The sequence below is a fragment of the Eschrichtius robustus genome, chromosome 10 (genome assembly GCF_028021215.1).
Source record: "Eschrichtius robustus isolate mEscRob2 chromosome 10, mEscRob2.pri, whole genome shotgun sequence".
Classification (NCBI taxonomy): domain Eukaryota; kingdom Metazoa; phylum Chordata; class Mammalia; order Artiodactyla; family Eschrichtiidae; genus Eschrichtius; species Eschrichtius robustus.
In genome coordinates this window covers 7844273-7858161 of record NC_090833.1, presented here as the reverse complement: position 1 = coordinate 7858161, position 13889 = coordinate 7844273, and the positions used below count along the sequence as shown (strand labels likewise).

The window sequence follows — 13889 nt, the reverse complement described above, 5'->3', positions numbered from 1 at the left end:
TGCTCCGTGGCATGTGGGATCTTCCTGGACCAGGGCTTGCACCCATGTCCCCTACATTGGCAGGTGGATTCTTAACCACCGTGCCACCAGGGAAGACCCTGAACTCACAATCATTTTCTTTTCTTTTTCTTTCTTTTTTTTTTTTTCTGCACCGCACAGCATGTGGGATCTTGGTTTCCCCACCAGGCATCAAACCCATGCTCCTTGCAGTGGAAGCATGGAGTTTTAACCACTGGATCACCAGGGAAGTCCCTCACAATCATTTTCTAGATAAAATAGCTAATATGTACTGTTCTAAGAGCTTTGTACATTATTTCATGTAGTCTTTAACCGACTCTGTGAAGTAATGATACGGTTCTGTTACTATCCCCATTTTGCACATGAGGCTATTAAAGCACAGAGAGGTAAAGTAACTTGACCAAGATCACACAGCCAGTAAGTGATGGCCAGGATTGAACCTGGGGTCTGGCTCCGAAGACTAGACACTTAATCAACACACGAAACTGCTTCCAGGTAAAGTTGTTCTGTATATCCAGTGAGAGGGCAACTGATGCAGGCTCCTCAGCTTTCAAACAAGCATGCTGTCTTGCTTTCCCTTGTTGTGTTTTCTTTTTAAATAACGGTTGTATTTATGCACACATGTGTGCCTGGTCATACATGCTCATGATTTGGTTTCACCAGATATAAGAGGATATTCAATGAAAATAAACCTCCCATCTATCTTTCTTCCTTCAAACCCCCAAGTTCCCCACCCCCACCCCACCCCAAATCGTCTCTTCAATTTTAGTTTGTCTTTCCAGAGAGATTCTTCACGTACACAAGCTTAGAAATAGATGGCAGCAAACTATCCCCTTTCCTCTGCACCTTGCTCTTTTCATCTAACAAGATATTTTCAAGTCATTCCATAATAGTAGGTGTAGAGCTGCCTTACTCTTTTTGACAGCTGCCTAGGGCTCCATTGTGGTTGTGCATTAATTTACGACCTACTCCCCTTCTAAAGAACTTTACATTGTTTCCAAACCTGTGCTATTGTAAATCAGGCTGCAAAAAATATCCTTATATTTTATCACACGTATGTATCCCATATATATCACATATGTATATGTGATTTCCCACACGTGCAAATATATCTGCAGGATAAATCACTAAAAGCGGAATTGCTGTGTCAGAGCGTTTGTGCTTTTGATATGTTGGTAGCTGTGACTAAATTGCTCTCCAGAGAGATTATACTGATTTACACTCTCATAGCAGCGTATGAGGGTATATGTTTCTCCATACCCTCCCCAACACAGTCTATTAAACTTTTTTCATGCTGTGTTTGTTTTTAAAATAATGGTTGTGAACACCATATCAAAGGGTTACCTTTGTGAGGGATGACCCAGCACTGCATTTGTCTTCCAGTAAGTTAAGAAACAAATGACCAGGGGGCTTCCCTGGTGGCGCAGTGGTTGAGAATCTGCCTGCCAATGCAGGGAACACGGGTTCGAGCCCTGGTCTGGGAAGATCCCACATGCCGCGGAGCAACTGGGCCCGTGAGCCACAACTGCTGAGCCTGCGCGTCTGGAGCCTGTGCTCTGCAACAAGAGAGGCCGCAATAATGAGTGGCCCGCGCACCGCGATGAAGAGTGGCCCCCGCTTGCCGCAACTAGAGAAGGCCCTCACACAGAAACGAAGACCCCAACACAGCCAAAAATAAATAAATAAATAAGTAAATAATAAAAATAAAGGAATTCCTTAAAAAAAAAAAAGAAACAAATGACCAAAGATTAATTCCCTTTTATTCATGATCATTTACTCATTTCAGTCCACAGACTTCATCTGTGCCTGGTTCTGGGTACTAGGGGTAGAAGGATCTGTGACTTGGTCCCTGTCCCCAGGAAGTTCATCTTGTAGAGCGAGACACAGCGAAGTGGCTGTGATATGGTGTGCATTGTGTTACACACAGTTGCAGAGAATGGGATAATGGAACAAGGGAAAGTGTTGCTAGATGTCTTAGGAAGTGTTGCCAGGATCTCTTGATTGTGCTAAACTTGATGGGGAATGTCATCCCGGAAACAGCCAGGTGGAGAGAAGGAAGTTGGACTCTTGAGGACCAGCCAGCTCAAGGTGGATTCTGTGAGACTGGAAGCTCCTCTGGAGGTTACCGCGGGCACCTCCCTGCAGAACTGCCGGCTGCATGCAGGGAATCGGCCGGCTGTGATTGGAGGGATGTTGCTGGTGGGGATAATGAACTCGGTAGTGTCGGCAGAGGTGATTGGCCGCGCCCTGCTGCAGTGAGAACGCAGGCTGGATGCTCGGCTCCTCACTTGCGTGATGATCATTAGTTGAGCGAGGACAGCGGAATAATTGGGAGCTCGAAGTTGCTTCTGCTTCCGGGAGAGGTCTGTTGGGCTATCGCTTTTTCCTTTTTTCAAAAAGCCAAGCATTTGATCACCGTCCACCTGCAAAAGTGAGTTTTTATTGAAGAAGCTCCAGCTGCTCTCTCGTTGTCAGCAACCCGGCGGGGCTTTCAGAGTGAGCTGCTTCTCAGGCCAGGCACGACAGCAGCGCTAGCAAATTTGAGAAGGCAGGAAACAGCCACTGCATACAGAGCTGCCAGCCTTACAACTCCCCAGGCTAGTCTTCCAAGCAGCTGTGTAGCCAGAGACCCTTGGTATTGTGGTCACATCCCTCCTCAAAAGTGAACGGTCACCGTCGGCGACGTGGGGAGGAAGCCGTGATGTTGCAGATGCTGTGGCATTTTCTGTCTAGCTTCTTCCCCAGGGCCAGGTGCCAAGGCTCCAGAGAGGGGAGCGGGAATGAAGTCAGAGGCACCCCGGCTCCGGCGCGGGGAGCCCAGATGCCAAGCTTTTTGGGGAAACAGGACGGAAGGGCTGAGGCCACGGAAAAGAGACCCACCATCTTGCTGGTGGTCGGACCCGCAGAGCAGTTTCCAAAGGTAATGGCAACGTCGAGAGGACCTCCTAGGTTAGGGGCTAGCCTAGGATCATTTTCCTGGAAAAAGCTGGAGTGTGGGGGAGGAAGAGAGGACTTATGAATGAATCCGTTTGGTACCGGGGGCCTGGGGAGAAGTGTTAGAGAATGAAGAAGCCCAACTCCAGTCCAGAATCTTTCTGTGGCCACTACAAAAGCTTTATTACCCTATTGTGACCACTTCAGTGCGGCCATTTGAAGAAGGAAGGTTGAATGCAATGGAAGATTTACCTTAGGATTTGTCTCTTTGGCCCCAGAAAGCCATTTGAAAGGCAGGGACAACCAGTTACACCGTGTCTTAGGTCTTAGCCTGTTTAAACAGCACAGGGAGGACAGAGCTCAGCGGGCAACAGAGCAAACCTTCAAAGGTGAACCCAGCTGCCGGGAGCTGGGGAGGACCAGCCTGCCCTGCATCCCAAAGGTCAGACCCTCTGCCTTGGTAGGCAGGGGACCCATCTTGCCTTTCTTTCTGGGAGAAAGGGAGCGATGAGGCAGAGTGGAGGCTGGAGTCTCAGTGCACGGAGGCCGGTGCTCCTCACGGGTCTGCGGGTCTGCTGAGCGCCGGGGCCTTCTGTCCATCTCGTGCCCTGAGCGTGGGTTATGTCATCTGAAGCTCACAAGAACCAGGGTAAGTGGTAGCACCCCCATTTCACAGATGAGGAAACTGAGGTGCAGAAAGGTTAAGTAATTTGCCAGGGATTAAACAGTTAAGAAGGGGTAGAGGTGAGATTTCATTTCAGTCTACCTGGAACTTTGCCATGTACTGCCCTCACCTTCCCTTAAGAAAGCCGTTTTTAATGGGACCAGTCGAGTTCTCAGGACTAGAACAGAAAGGCTATTTGGCTGTGATTTCTCCTGCCTGTGGTAGAAGAACCTTGTTCACCTCCTGAGGCTTGGTTATTTTGAATCTTTTCTCCTTTCTCAGGATAAAAATCAACTGGAAAAAGGAAGGAGATTGTGCCCTGTGTGTGGCACACTGTAGAGTCCACAAAAGGTTCTGCTGAATTGAACTACTGCACTTAAGAAATGGATGTTCATTTTTCCTTTGCTAAGTGGGAGGGACTTTTGATGCAACAACTTTTGCAGTGGTTTCAGGTTAAGCATTGAGGAGAATCCTTAGTCTGTGATGGGCTCATCCGGGGCGACAGGGGTCTCGGCATCTGTACTGTGCCTGAGATGTGACAGGTGTCGCTTTCTACCTTTTGATCATTTCACAGGAGCTCGGAAATGGCCGTGGCGTTATCTGTTGTGAGGAACTTTTATCTCCAGACCTGCTTGCCTTATGGCCAAGGGCTTAAGGGGCTGGCTGGCTCCTTTTAAATTCACCCTCTTTTGACTTTAATAATTAACTGCTCCACTTCCCAGACTCACACCGACTGGCACCTCTTGCCAGCCCTCCCCCTGGGCTGGCCTGGCATCAGGACTGTTCTGAACGGCTTCTCTCCTGGCCTACAGAATCGGGAGCAAGGCAGGCTGAACCTGAGACCCACACCTCTCACTGACACTTCTCCCCAGAAGGGAGATGGGTCAGCTGCCTGGGGGTGTGGGGAGCCCCAAGAGGGAGGTGCGTCAGCTGGTTTGGTTTGAAACAAGCAAGAAAGCACATCTGGGCGGTGTGGACCCTTTAAAGGCAGACAGACTAAGAACTGGAAGAGTGTTTCAGCAGCGTGCGTCCTTTTCCAGCGCAGCTGCTCTGGAAGGTAGGGGTTGGAGGTTGGGATCGCGGGCCGGTGGGACCTGGCTCGCCATTTCTCTCCGGCAGACGCTGCCACAAACTCATGGAAACCTCGTAGAGACGTTCAATTTGGTTCTCAGCCTTCTCAGTTTCCCAGTGGCGCTACTTTGTTCGACTCTCACTTCTCTCTTAAATATGTCTGCTGGTGAGTCAGGTTCCCGCAAGCTTTTATTGTCGGAACTGTTCCAGTTTCCCCCTTTATCTTTGTCTTACAGTCGATCTGCAGTTGGAGAAGAAAGCCATTAGTCTGGAGTGGGAGGTGCCCTGAGCGGCATTCAAGCTTTCAAATCCTGAGGGGCCGTCTTCTCAGAAGCTCAGAGAATTTTGCTCATTGTGTGTCTAATTGCCGAGTGCAGGCAGGTTTCGTTGGAAACCGGCTCCACTGGGCTGTCATGGCAACCCGATCATCAAATGACACTACGGCTACAGCAGCAAATGAGGCTCGAGGGCCTTACGGGTGGGTGGGGCTCGAATAGCTTGGTTGCTGGCAATATATTAATATTTTTCGCTTGGTCTGAGTCATTGGCGGGGGGCGGGGGGGCGGTGGAAATACTGTATGAGCTAATGCCACACTCCCAGAGGTACTCTACCTGCCCTGTTCTTACTCATGGTATTCCGGCACTTATGGGAATCTTTGGCATGAAACAGTGGTAGAACAAGGAAAGCTGGTGGGGTGGGGGCATGTGCAGATCTGAGGGTGAGAAGATGCTTGTGAGAGGAACTGCTACTTAGCAGATTAAGGGAAATCGAATGCCACTGAATTCTAAGGCATCTGGAGTGGCTGCCATTGTTTCTGAGTACTAGTTGTTACAGGAATGGACATTGGAAGAAAGGAAACAAAAGTAGATCTGGGTCACAAAATTAGAACAGGTAAAGATAGCAGAGAAGACGTGTCGATGGCAGGAGGGGGAGAGAGCACTTTACTCGGGGATCCAAAAGCACCGGGAGCTGGTGTGAAACATCAGGAACGGAGCACAAGCCCTGCTTTATGAACTTTTTTTTTTTTTTTGGCCACACCACGTGGCATGCGGGATCTCAGTTCCCCAGCCAGGGATAGAACCTGTGCCCCCTGCAGCGGAAGCGCGGAGTCCTATCCGCTGGACCGCCAGGGAAGTCCTGAGCCCTACCATATTCTTCTTCCTTATTTGTATTTCTCACGTATGTGTTCAGAGCTGTAACACATACAGTTTTTTGTGGTTTTTTTTAGCTAAGGCTAAAATTACTCCCCCGCAACTGCTGCCTTCCCATGTGAGGTACTGCTCACTGTAATTCTCAGGGTCAGGCTGACAAGTGTTCTTTGGAAGCTGAATTCTAAAATCTCTTTATGGCAGTGTCAGGCTTGGATGCTGTTTTAAGTGGCCATTGTAACAGGAGCCAGGCTCTGGGTGAGCCTCCGCCAGCTGGCTCTGGGGCCCGGGCAAACCAGGTGGCCTCTCCTGGTCTGTTTCTTCATCTCAGAGATTCAGAGATGACCCCAGGGCCCCTCTGGGGCCCAGTGTCTGTAATTCCAGGGAGAGAGCATTTGCCTTGGACACCAGGTGCCTGGAGATTGGCTCAACTGAGAAGTAAAGGTTTCTGTGTGACAACAGAGTTCTGCATGACCTATGCAACTCAGGAAGATGGGTGGTTTAAATAAATAAGCAAACGCCAGTTTACGTTTGTCCAATGAAGATATTCTGTTGGACTCAAACACAGTTGCAAAATAGAAATACGTTGGAGCCCTTTTTTAAGATTAACATTGGAATAGAATTAATGTAAGCATTGTAAAATAACGTCTTGACAAGCACGTGCAGAACTCTTCAGAGAACATTTCCTGGCCCTGTGATACCATTGGTCTGTAGAGTAATGAGCTCTGTTATACTCAAGGACATTCCATTCTGTTTATTCTAGAAGATAGTTGCCCTTGTTTGATAATGCTTTAATAATTGTTCCTTATATATTGAGTGTTGATTTCACTTTCATTTGGTATTGTTCTCAGATCTCTTCTCAGATTTGTCTTGTAAATACATCATACAACTCAATGGTACCAAAAAAAACCCCTCAATAGTACAATTACATTTACCAACGTTATTTGAAAAACATAGTTTAGTAGGAAAGGAACATCTCCAATTGAACAACTTATTTATTCAGTCAAAATATTTGCCATTTTGTATTGGAAGGACTGCAGTTGTCATTGAAATGAGACACTTCAACAGATCTGTGTAATTTATTTTCGTTTCAGAAGCAATCATGAATAATTTTAAAAAGGAAGATCAGCATTTAAAATTCAGCTCTTTTATTTATAAATGTGAACTTCCTTTAAAATAAAAATAATAATACAGTATCTTGTTGAGTTGAGGTGGACAAAATACCCTGAGGACTCTGTTTGCTGGCACTTGGGGAACCAAACCTACGGTCTTCATAAAGAGTGGTCATGTTTGTTTTTTGGGGTCTCAGAGGCCTGCCAAGCGCGATTCATTCATTCATTCAGAAACTGCTTATGTCAAGCACCTCCGTGAGGTACAAAGGCCCTGCCTTCAGGACCCCAGCAGTAGAGATAAGATGTACGTAAAAATAGCCCTAAAGCAGGACATTCTGGATTGGGTAGCTTAAGAGACAGCTGAGTAGCATGGATTTAGGTGGAGGCTGGGCAGGAATTTGCCTGAATAATCCTGAGCTGCCTCTGGATACCTCATCGGATCCTCCCTAGTGGAAGGATGAAACAGCCCAAGACCTGTTTTTACAGACTCACCATCAGATCTCTTTTAGAAGGGCTGAAATATCATATAAGTTATTAAAATCTGTTTCATAATGAGGTATATAAGCATCAGCATCTTATTTTCAGAACCTTTTTCAAGTTCTTAACCAAAAGCTTTTTAGTGAATTTAAGAAGTTCCTTTTACTTTGGTGGATCCCCAGATGACATCCATCTGTTTTTAATCCATCCTGGTCGTGAGGTTTCGTCTATATTAGGAAGTGGTGCACTGTCGATGGAACACGGCGAGACGGATTCCTTTATCATCTCTGTGACGTGGGCTCTTCCTCTGCAGCACGAATCTGACACCTTCCTTGGGAAGGAATGAGGTGGAGATGGCAGGATGGCCCTTAAATAAAGATCAGATCCTGACTCTCCAAGACCTGAAGTTTCCTCTCACCCTCACCTAAAAGGGACATTCTAGGGCAGTGTTGCTCAGTAGAACTTTCTGTGATGATGGAAATAACGTGTGGCCATGCGACCAAGGAAATGAATTTTTACTTTCATTGAATTTTAGTTTATTTAAAATTGAGGACTTCCCTGGCAGTCCAGTGGTTAAGACTCCACGCTTCCAGTGCAGGGGGCGCGGGTTCGATCCCTGGTCGGGGAACTAAGATCCCACATGCTGCGTGGCGTGGCAAAATAAAATAAAATAAAAGTACTGAGCAGCACAGTTGTAGGCCAGAAAGCTCCGATGCACTGAACTTTAGAGTGTCCTGAATGAATGTGGGCTCTGAAGACCACGTCCGTGGATCTTAAGTGAGGCCCAGGCTGACCCCAGATTGGTGCTGCTCTGGAGTGCCCCGGCACAGTGACCTGTGGCCTAGAATGTCCTCTTCCTGCCCCCATCATTTCAGCCTCTCGGTGCTTGTGCGGTCCCCAGGCAAAGCCTACAGGGGAGGGGGTGCTCACGTGCAGGGTGGCCTGGGGAAGGTCACTAGAGCCAGCCAGAGCTGTGCCTGGAAGGCCGTGTGGCCCAGGCAGCCGGCTGAGGGGCAGCTCCCCTGCAAGTGAAAGACCCCTCCCCACCCCCCAAGGGGCTACTTCCAGGACTACTCCCCGCCCCCCGCCCACCACTGACTTCTACCCTCACAGCGAAACGGGGCCGTTTCAGGTGAGCATTGATTCATTCTCTACCTCCACTTATTTTTCTGCTGGGAATGATTTACCAAGGAGCGAAACCACTGTATCGTGTGACGCGTTTGGGGACCTTGTGGAAAAACAGGCCAAAGGCTATTTGTTTGGAGGGATTGGCAGCCAGAGGGTGAAGGTTTCTGGGGCAGATCCCAGGGCAGGGCAGAATGCTCTGCCCGTCTCCGAAGGGTTAACTGGGGAGCAGGTGACGTCAGTCCTGATCTTTATCCCTCTGCACTCGGGCAACGCACGCCTCCTTGCCAGGCTCTGTGCTCATTGGCTGTGGGCGGGAGGTACAGTGAGCAGACTTTTTTTCAATTAAGTGAAAGGACAGGGCGGAGGCAGCCAATGACAGCTGCGTCCCAGCGTACCTTGTGCAAGTGTGCTGGGCCGGGCAGCATTCCCCGGGATCCACGCCGCCTGAAACAGCTCCCGCCAGCATGCTCTGCCTGTGCCTGTACGTGCCCCTCATCGGGGAGGCCCAGACCGAGTTCCAGTACTTCGAGTCCAAGGGGCTTCCCGCCGAGCTGAAGTCCATCTTCAAACTCAGTGTCTTTATCCCCTCCCAGGAGTTCTCCACCTACCGCCAGTGGAAGCAGGTCTGTACCGCGGAAGGCAGCGGGCGTTTCATCAGTGTTGGTTGAGTGAATGGATGAGCTGGTAGAGGGTCCACATACCTCAAAGGTCCCCCCCATTTCTAAGCGTGCCAGTTTTTTCCCCAGCTGTCGCATAACTATAGGCGGCTAAAGGGCTACGTACGTCACGGGAGTGACTGGCTCTCATGTGACTTCCAAGGAAGGCTGCAATTATAGGGAAGGCACTTGTGGGAGATGGAAAGGAATTTTCTTGCGGAGGGCGGGGTTCTAAGCAGTGCAGGGCCAGGAAGTGGGGGCACAGTCTAGCTGCTTTCTGTGAGCTGGGGGGCAGGAGGGGAGGGGAGAGGCCCCTCACCGGAGGCCCAGGAGTTGGAACCGTGGCTGCGGAGGCTGGAGGTGACAGGGCTGTGCCCTGGGTGAAACAAACCAACGGGCAGGGGTGAGGGGACCTTCCTAGGCGTCTCTTTGGAGCAGGAGGCAGCAGAAATCATTACTGTTTTAAAGATTGATTGATTGATTGATTGCTATGTTGAGTCTTCGTTTCTGTGCGAGGGCTTTCTCCAGTTGCGGCAAGCGGGGGCCACTCTTCATCGCGGTGCGCGGGCCTCTCACTATCGCGGCCTCTCTTGTTGCGGAGCACAGGCTCCAGATGCGCAGGCTCAGTAGTTGTGGCTCACGGGCCCAGTTGCTCCGCGGCACGTGGGATCTTCCCAGACCAGGGCTCGAACCCGTGTCCCCTGCATTAGCAGGCAGACTCTCAACCACTGCGCCACCAGGGAAGCCCCATTACTATTTTAAATATGGGGAAACAGCTACAGAGTCTGAGGGGGTCGCCTGCCTCCTAAAGGGACACCCCAACTTCTCCATTAATCAGATCCTGTGCTGTCCCCCAGTGCTCACGAGGGCAGTGAAGGTCAGATGGTGTGCAGGGCGTGGTGATTTGCATATCCTAGGAAGGAGACAGGACTGAGGTAGAAGCAACGACTTAGAATATTTTGAAATCAGCTGCATGAGCATGTCCTTGAGTTTTCTGTATCACGGGCACCCACCCCAACAAGGCACACGGATCGCGTTGGTGCCAGAGCAACCCAGATACCAACGAGCTTCGTGCCTAGTGTTCGCCTCCTCTCTAAGTGACAGGCAGATTCTATTTCCCCTCCTCTCATAAATCTAGGGTGCTAACCTATATGTAATCTGTATTTTGGTGGAGAGCACAAATGTCTGCAGGAAGTTAACATAACTCCAGACAGCTGATAGAACACGTGCCAGCCTCTGTCTCACGTTCCAGCCACACCCTCCCTGAGTTGTTCTTTGGATCTTGTTAGGTGACACAGTATCTGGAGAGGACCAGCTAGCCAATGGTCCATCAATTTCCAAACCCACTGGCTCAGAAGACTTTGAAACCCACATTGGTTTGTGGATAGTGACGGTATTTCTTGCTGAGAGAATTGGGCAACACAGGGAGACTATAACCATTTTCCTTAGGAGATTTTTGGTCCTGGTTTTGGGGTGTTGCTGGGTTGGAGTGACTCATGTATGTTCCCCACCTTCTTGAGATTAACCTTTAGAATGGCAGCAGACCCTATAGGGAGGTGGCTCTGGAGTCCAACAGGCCTGGCTTGAATCCTGCCCACCATTTCCCTAGCTGTGCGACCTTGGATAAATTACTAAACCTCCGTGAGCTTCTGTTTCCTTCTCTGGAAAATGGGCGAAATGATAGTACCCACCTCCTAGGGCTGTTTGTGAGGATTCAGCGGGTTACTAGAGATAAAGCATTTAGCAGGACCCCAGGCACAAACCAAGTGCTTGTGCTTTTGTGGAAAAGTTCCAGTTGCTGAGCATCCAAAACGGACTGCAGCTGCTGAACAGAGCTCATCTCTAAGGGCAGGCGCAGATTTTTGGAACCTCACTGCCAAGGAAAGGGTCTCTTAAAGCTTCCTTGGGTCACTGAACTATTCCTAAGTGGAGCCGCCCTGCTTTTCAGTGCCTGGTTAAGGCAGCTGAGGTTGGTTATAGCATCTGGCTCCCCTGAGATCAGAGACAGGCAGCGCCATCAAGCACAGGCCCAAGAACAGTTCCCATTGCTCTTACCACTTCTCCATCCTCCAGAGTTCTCTCTGGCAGTATTTCTGCCAAGCAGGCATTGGCAGGGGCCAGCTCTGCCCTGTACCTTTACCCTGGTCACCCCCAATTGTTCTTGGGCCAGTGCCACTTTTAGGGATAAAAAGAGCAAGCTGCAGAGTTTCTGATGGAATCTGGAGCTCCAGGGCCACCCCACATTTGGGCAGAGAGCATGTGGTGCTGAGACCTGGCACCAGGGACAGTGCTGCAGGGGAGCCGGGCAGCTGGCCTGGTGGAAGTACCAAGCCCACCGCTGCCGGCCTCTGTCAAGGGCTCCTCTTGCGGGCTCTTTTTCCTCTTTGCTCATGAGGGAAACGCGGCAGGCTCTTGGCTGGATTCTGGCTGGCCCTAGGGGATCCAGGTGGTGGTGGCCCTGGGAGTGGAGGGGGGGAAGTGTCTCGGGTCATGGGGCCACCTCTGTTCACGGTTGAGCAGTTGTTTCCTGGGAACGGGACACCACGAGGGACAGGAAAAGCTGAAGGACAAAACCTCACTTTTGTTTTATAGAAAATTGTACAAGCTGGCGACAAAGACCTCGATGGGCAGCTAGACTTTGAAGAGTTTGTCCATTATCTCCAAGATCACGAGAAGAAACTGAGGCTGGTATTCAAGAGTTTGGACAAGAAGAATGATGGTGAGCGTTCCCCCCGGGGGCCAGCGGCGGGCCCAGCGGTCCTGGGCCTCTCCGCAGGGCTGGCTCCCGGCTCACGGCCTTTGTTGTTCCAGGACGGATCGACGCGCAGGAGATCATGCAGTCCCTGCGGGACCTGGGAGTCAAGATATCTGAACAGCAGGCAGAAAAAATCCTCAAGAGGTGAGTGCGTAGCCAGCCCCTGCGTCTGGTTTAACAAAAGTGTGACGAAAGAAAGTTTCTTGGACTCACTCCCTCGTGCCGTTCACTGTATTGACCCTGTTTCCGCGAACTTTGGCTTCTGGTGGTTGGAAGGGATGAATAAGTAACCCCTCCCAGAGACCAGCCGCTCCCCGGGTTCCTGGTAAGCTCCCGGTGGTAGAATCACAGATCACCTGGCAGAGTACCTGAGCGCCAGCCACCCGCTAAGAGAGAAGACTAGTGGGGGATTTCAGTAGGTGAAAGGCCAGCAAGCAACACCCTTCTCTGCCCGGTCGTGCAGGGGCAGGGCTCACGTGGCCGCCCTCCACTGTGGGGAACTTCCTCTTAACACAGCGCTCAGATGTGCTGCCCCGAAAGGCATCCCGCAGGCCAGGGGTGGTCCTGGGGACTGGCATCGTTGCTGTGCTGGGAACTCGCACAGAACAGCCCCAGAGCCACTTCCTGTCCTCCCGAGCCTCCCCAAGTCCCAGGGGCCCGAAGCCGGCTGGTCAGGGACGGCAGCCTCTGGCCCTCGCTCCCCTCCGCGTGGAGGGTGCGTCCTCGTGCTGTGCCGTGGCGTGTGCTTGCATCACTAACCTCCACTCAGAGCACTTATTTGTGTTGTTTCTCCTCTCTCCTCTGCATCCTCCTTTGTCTGTCTGTCAGAATACGAACGGGCCACTTCTGGGGCCCTGTCACCTAGTAAGTATCCGTTGTCACTCTCGGGACCACCTCCCTCCTTGACCTCTGTGCCTGATCAGAACGGGGTTCTCGTGGGCCCTTAAATCCCGTTTTTGTGCCAGGTGGGATGTGGAGCCACCTGGCCTTTTCTCCTCCAGGGCAGAGGCGCCTTCTGTGGTTTCCTGGTGGCCACGCGCCTGCCCTCGGCTCCCCTGGAGGTGGGAAGTGAGGCTGACAGATGGGGCCTGTTTACGGTTGGGCGACCCACGCATTTGTCTTTCAGCATGGACAAGAATGGCACGATGACCATCGACTGGAACGAGTGGCGAGACTATCACCTCCTGCATCCCGTGGAAAACATCCCTGAGATCATCCTGTACTGGAAGCATTCCACGGTGAGCCCCGTGCTCCCGGGGCCGGAAGGCGCTTTCTGCCTCGTCCGTTCATGGGGTCCCCTTCGCCCAGCATTAGCCCCCATCCTGGTGGGGGTTCCCAGCCCACCTCCCCTTCAACGGCAGGGCTGTCTACTTCTCTGCCAGCCCTCCACATGCTCCCTCCATCTCCCTCATGCCGGCCAACCTGAACGGCCCGCCCATGCCCCAAACACGGGGCTCCCTCTGCTAGAAACAATGCCCTCCTGTCCCCATGTGCTGCCTGTTCTTCAAGGTCCACTGTAAGCACCCTCTCCCCGAGCCTCCTTGTTCTCCCAAAGCCTCCTGAGGGCTGCTCTGTAGAGATCCAGTAGCAGAGCTCTTCAGTTTCTCCCCCCGGCCACCCCATTTTTTGTGTCATTGCTCTCTATGGCAAACGAATACCTCCCCACTGCTCTTTCACCCCCGGTCAGAAACACACAGAGCTCTGCACCCTCACCGGTAGTGGCCCCGTTGACCCCCTGCCCATGAGCCCCCTTCATGCACAAGCATCCCTTTCTGCTGGTCCTTGCTGAGTATCCCCTGGTGGCAGTCTTATCCATCCTGGACCGTCGACTCCAGAAGAGGAGGCCACAGGTGCTCCTCCTCCTCTGTCTCCCGAGGTGCCCTCAGGGGACGCCTGGCATCTTCATTGGGTGAAATTAGGTGGACG

At 51.2% G+C, this 13889-nt stretch overlaps 1 protein-coding gene across 3 annotated transcripts in view; it reads left to right on the top strand.

Annotated features, from left to right (window-relative positions):
- The window catches only part of SLC25A25 (solute carrier family 25 member 25), a 33977-nt gene that overhangs the window by 13987 nt on the left and 6101 nt on the right, over positions 1–13889 (top strand). The window contains exons 1-4 of one of the 3 annotated variants that reach the window (XM_068552068.1): positions 2324–2938; positions 11801–11927; positions 12020–12107; positions 13090–13201. In XM_068552068.1, coding sequence (XP_068408169.1) covers positions 2720–2938; positions 11801–11927; positions 12020–12107; positions 13090–13201 — 546 coding nt within the window. In that variant the 5' untranslated portion in view covers positions 2324–2719. Of the gene's footprint in view, positions 1–2323; positions 2939–8904; positions 9176–11800; positions 11928–12019; positions 12108–13089; positions 13202–13889 lie in introns of those variants that run through there. The other 2 variants (XM_068552069.1, XM_068552067.1) reach the window with 2 other exon arrangements.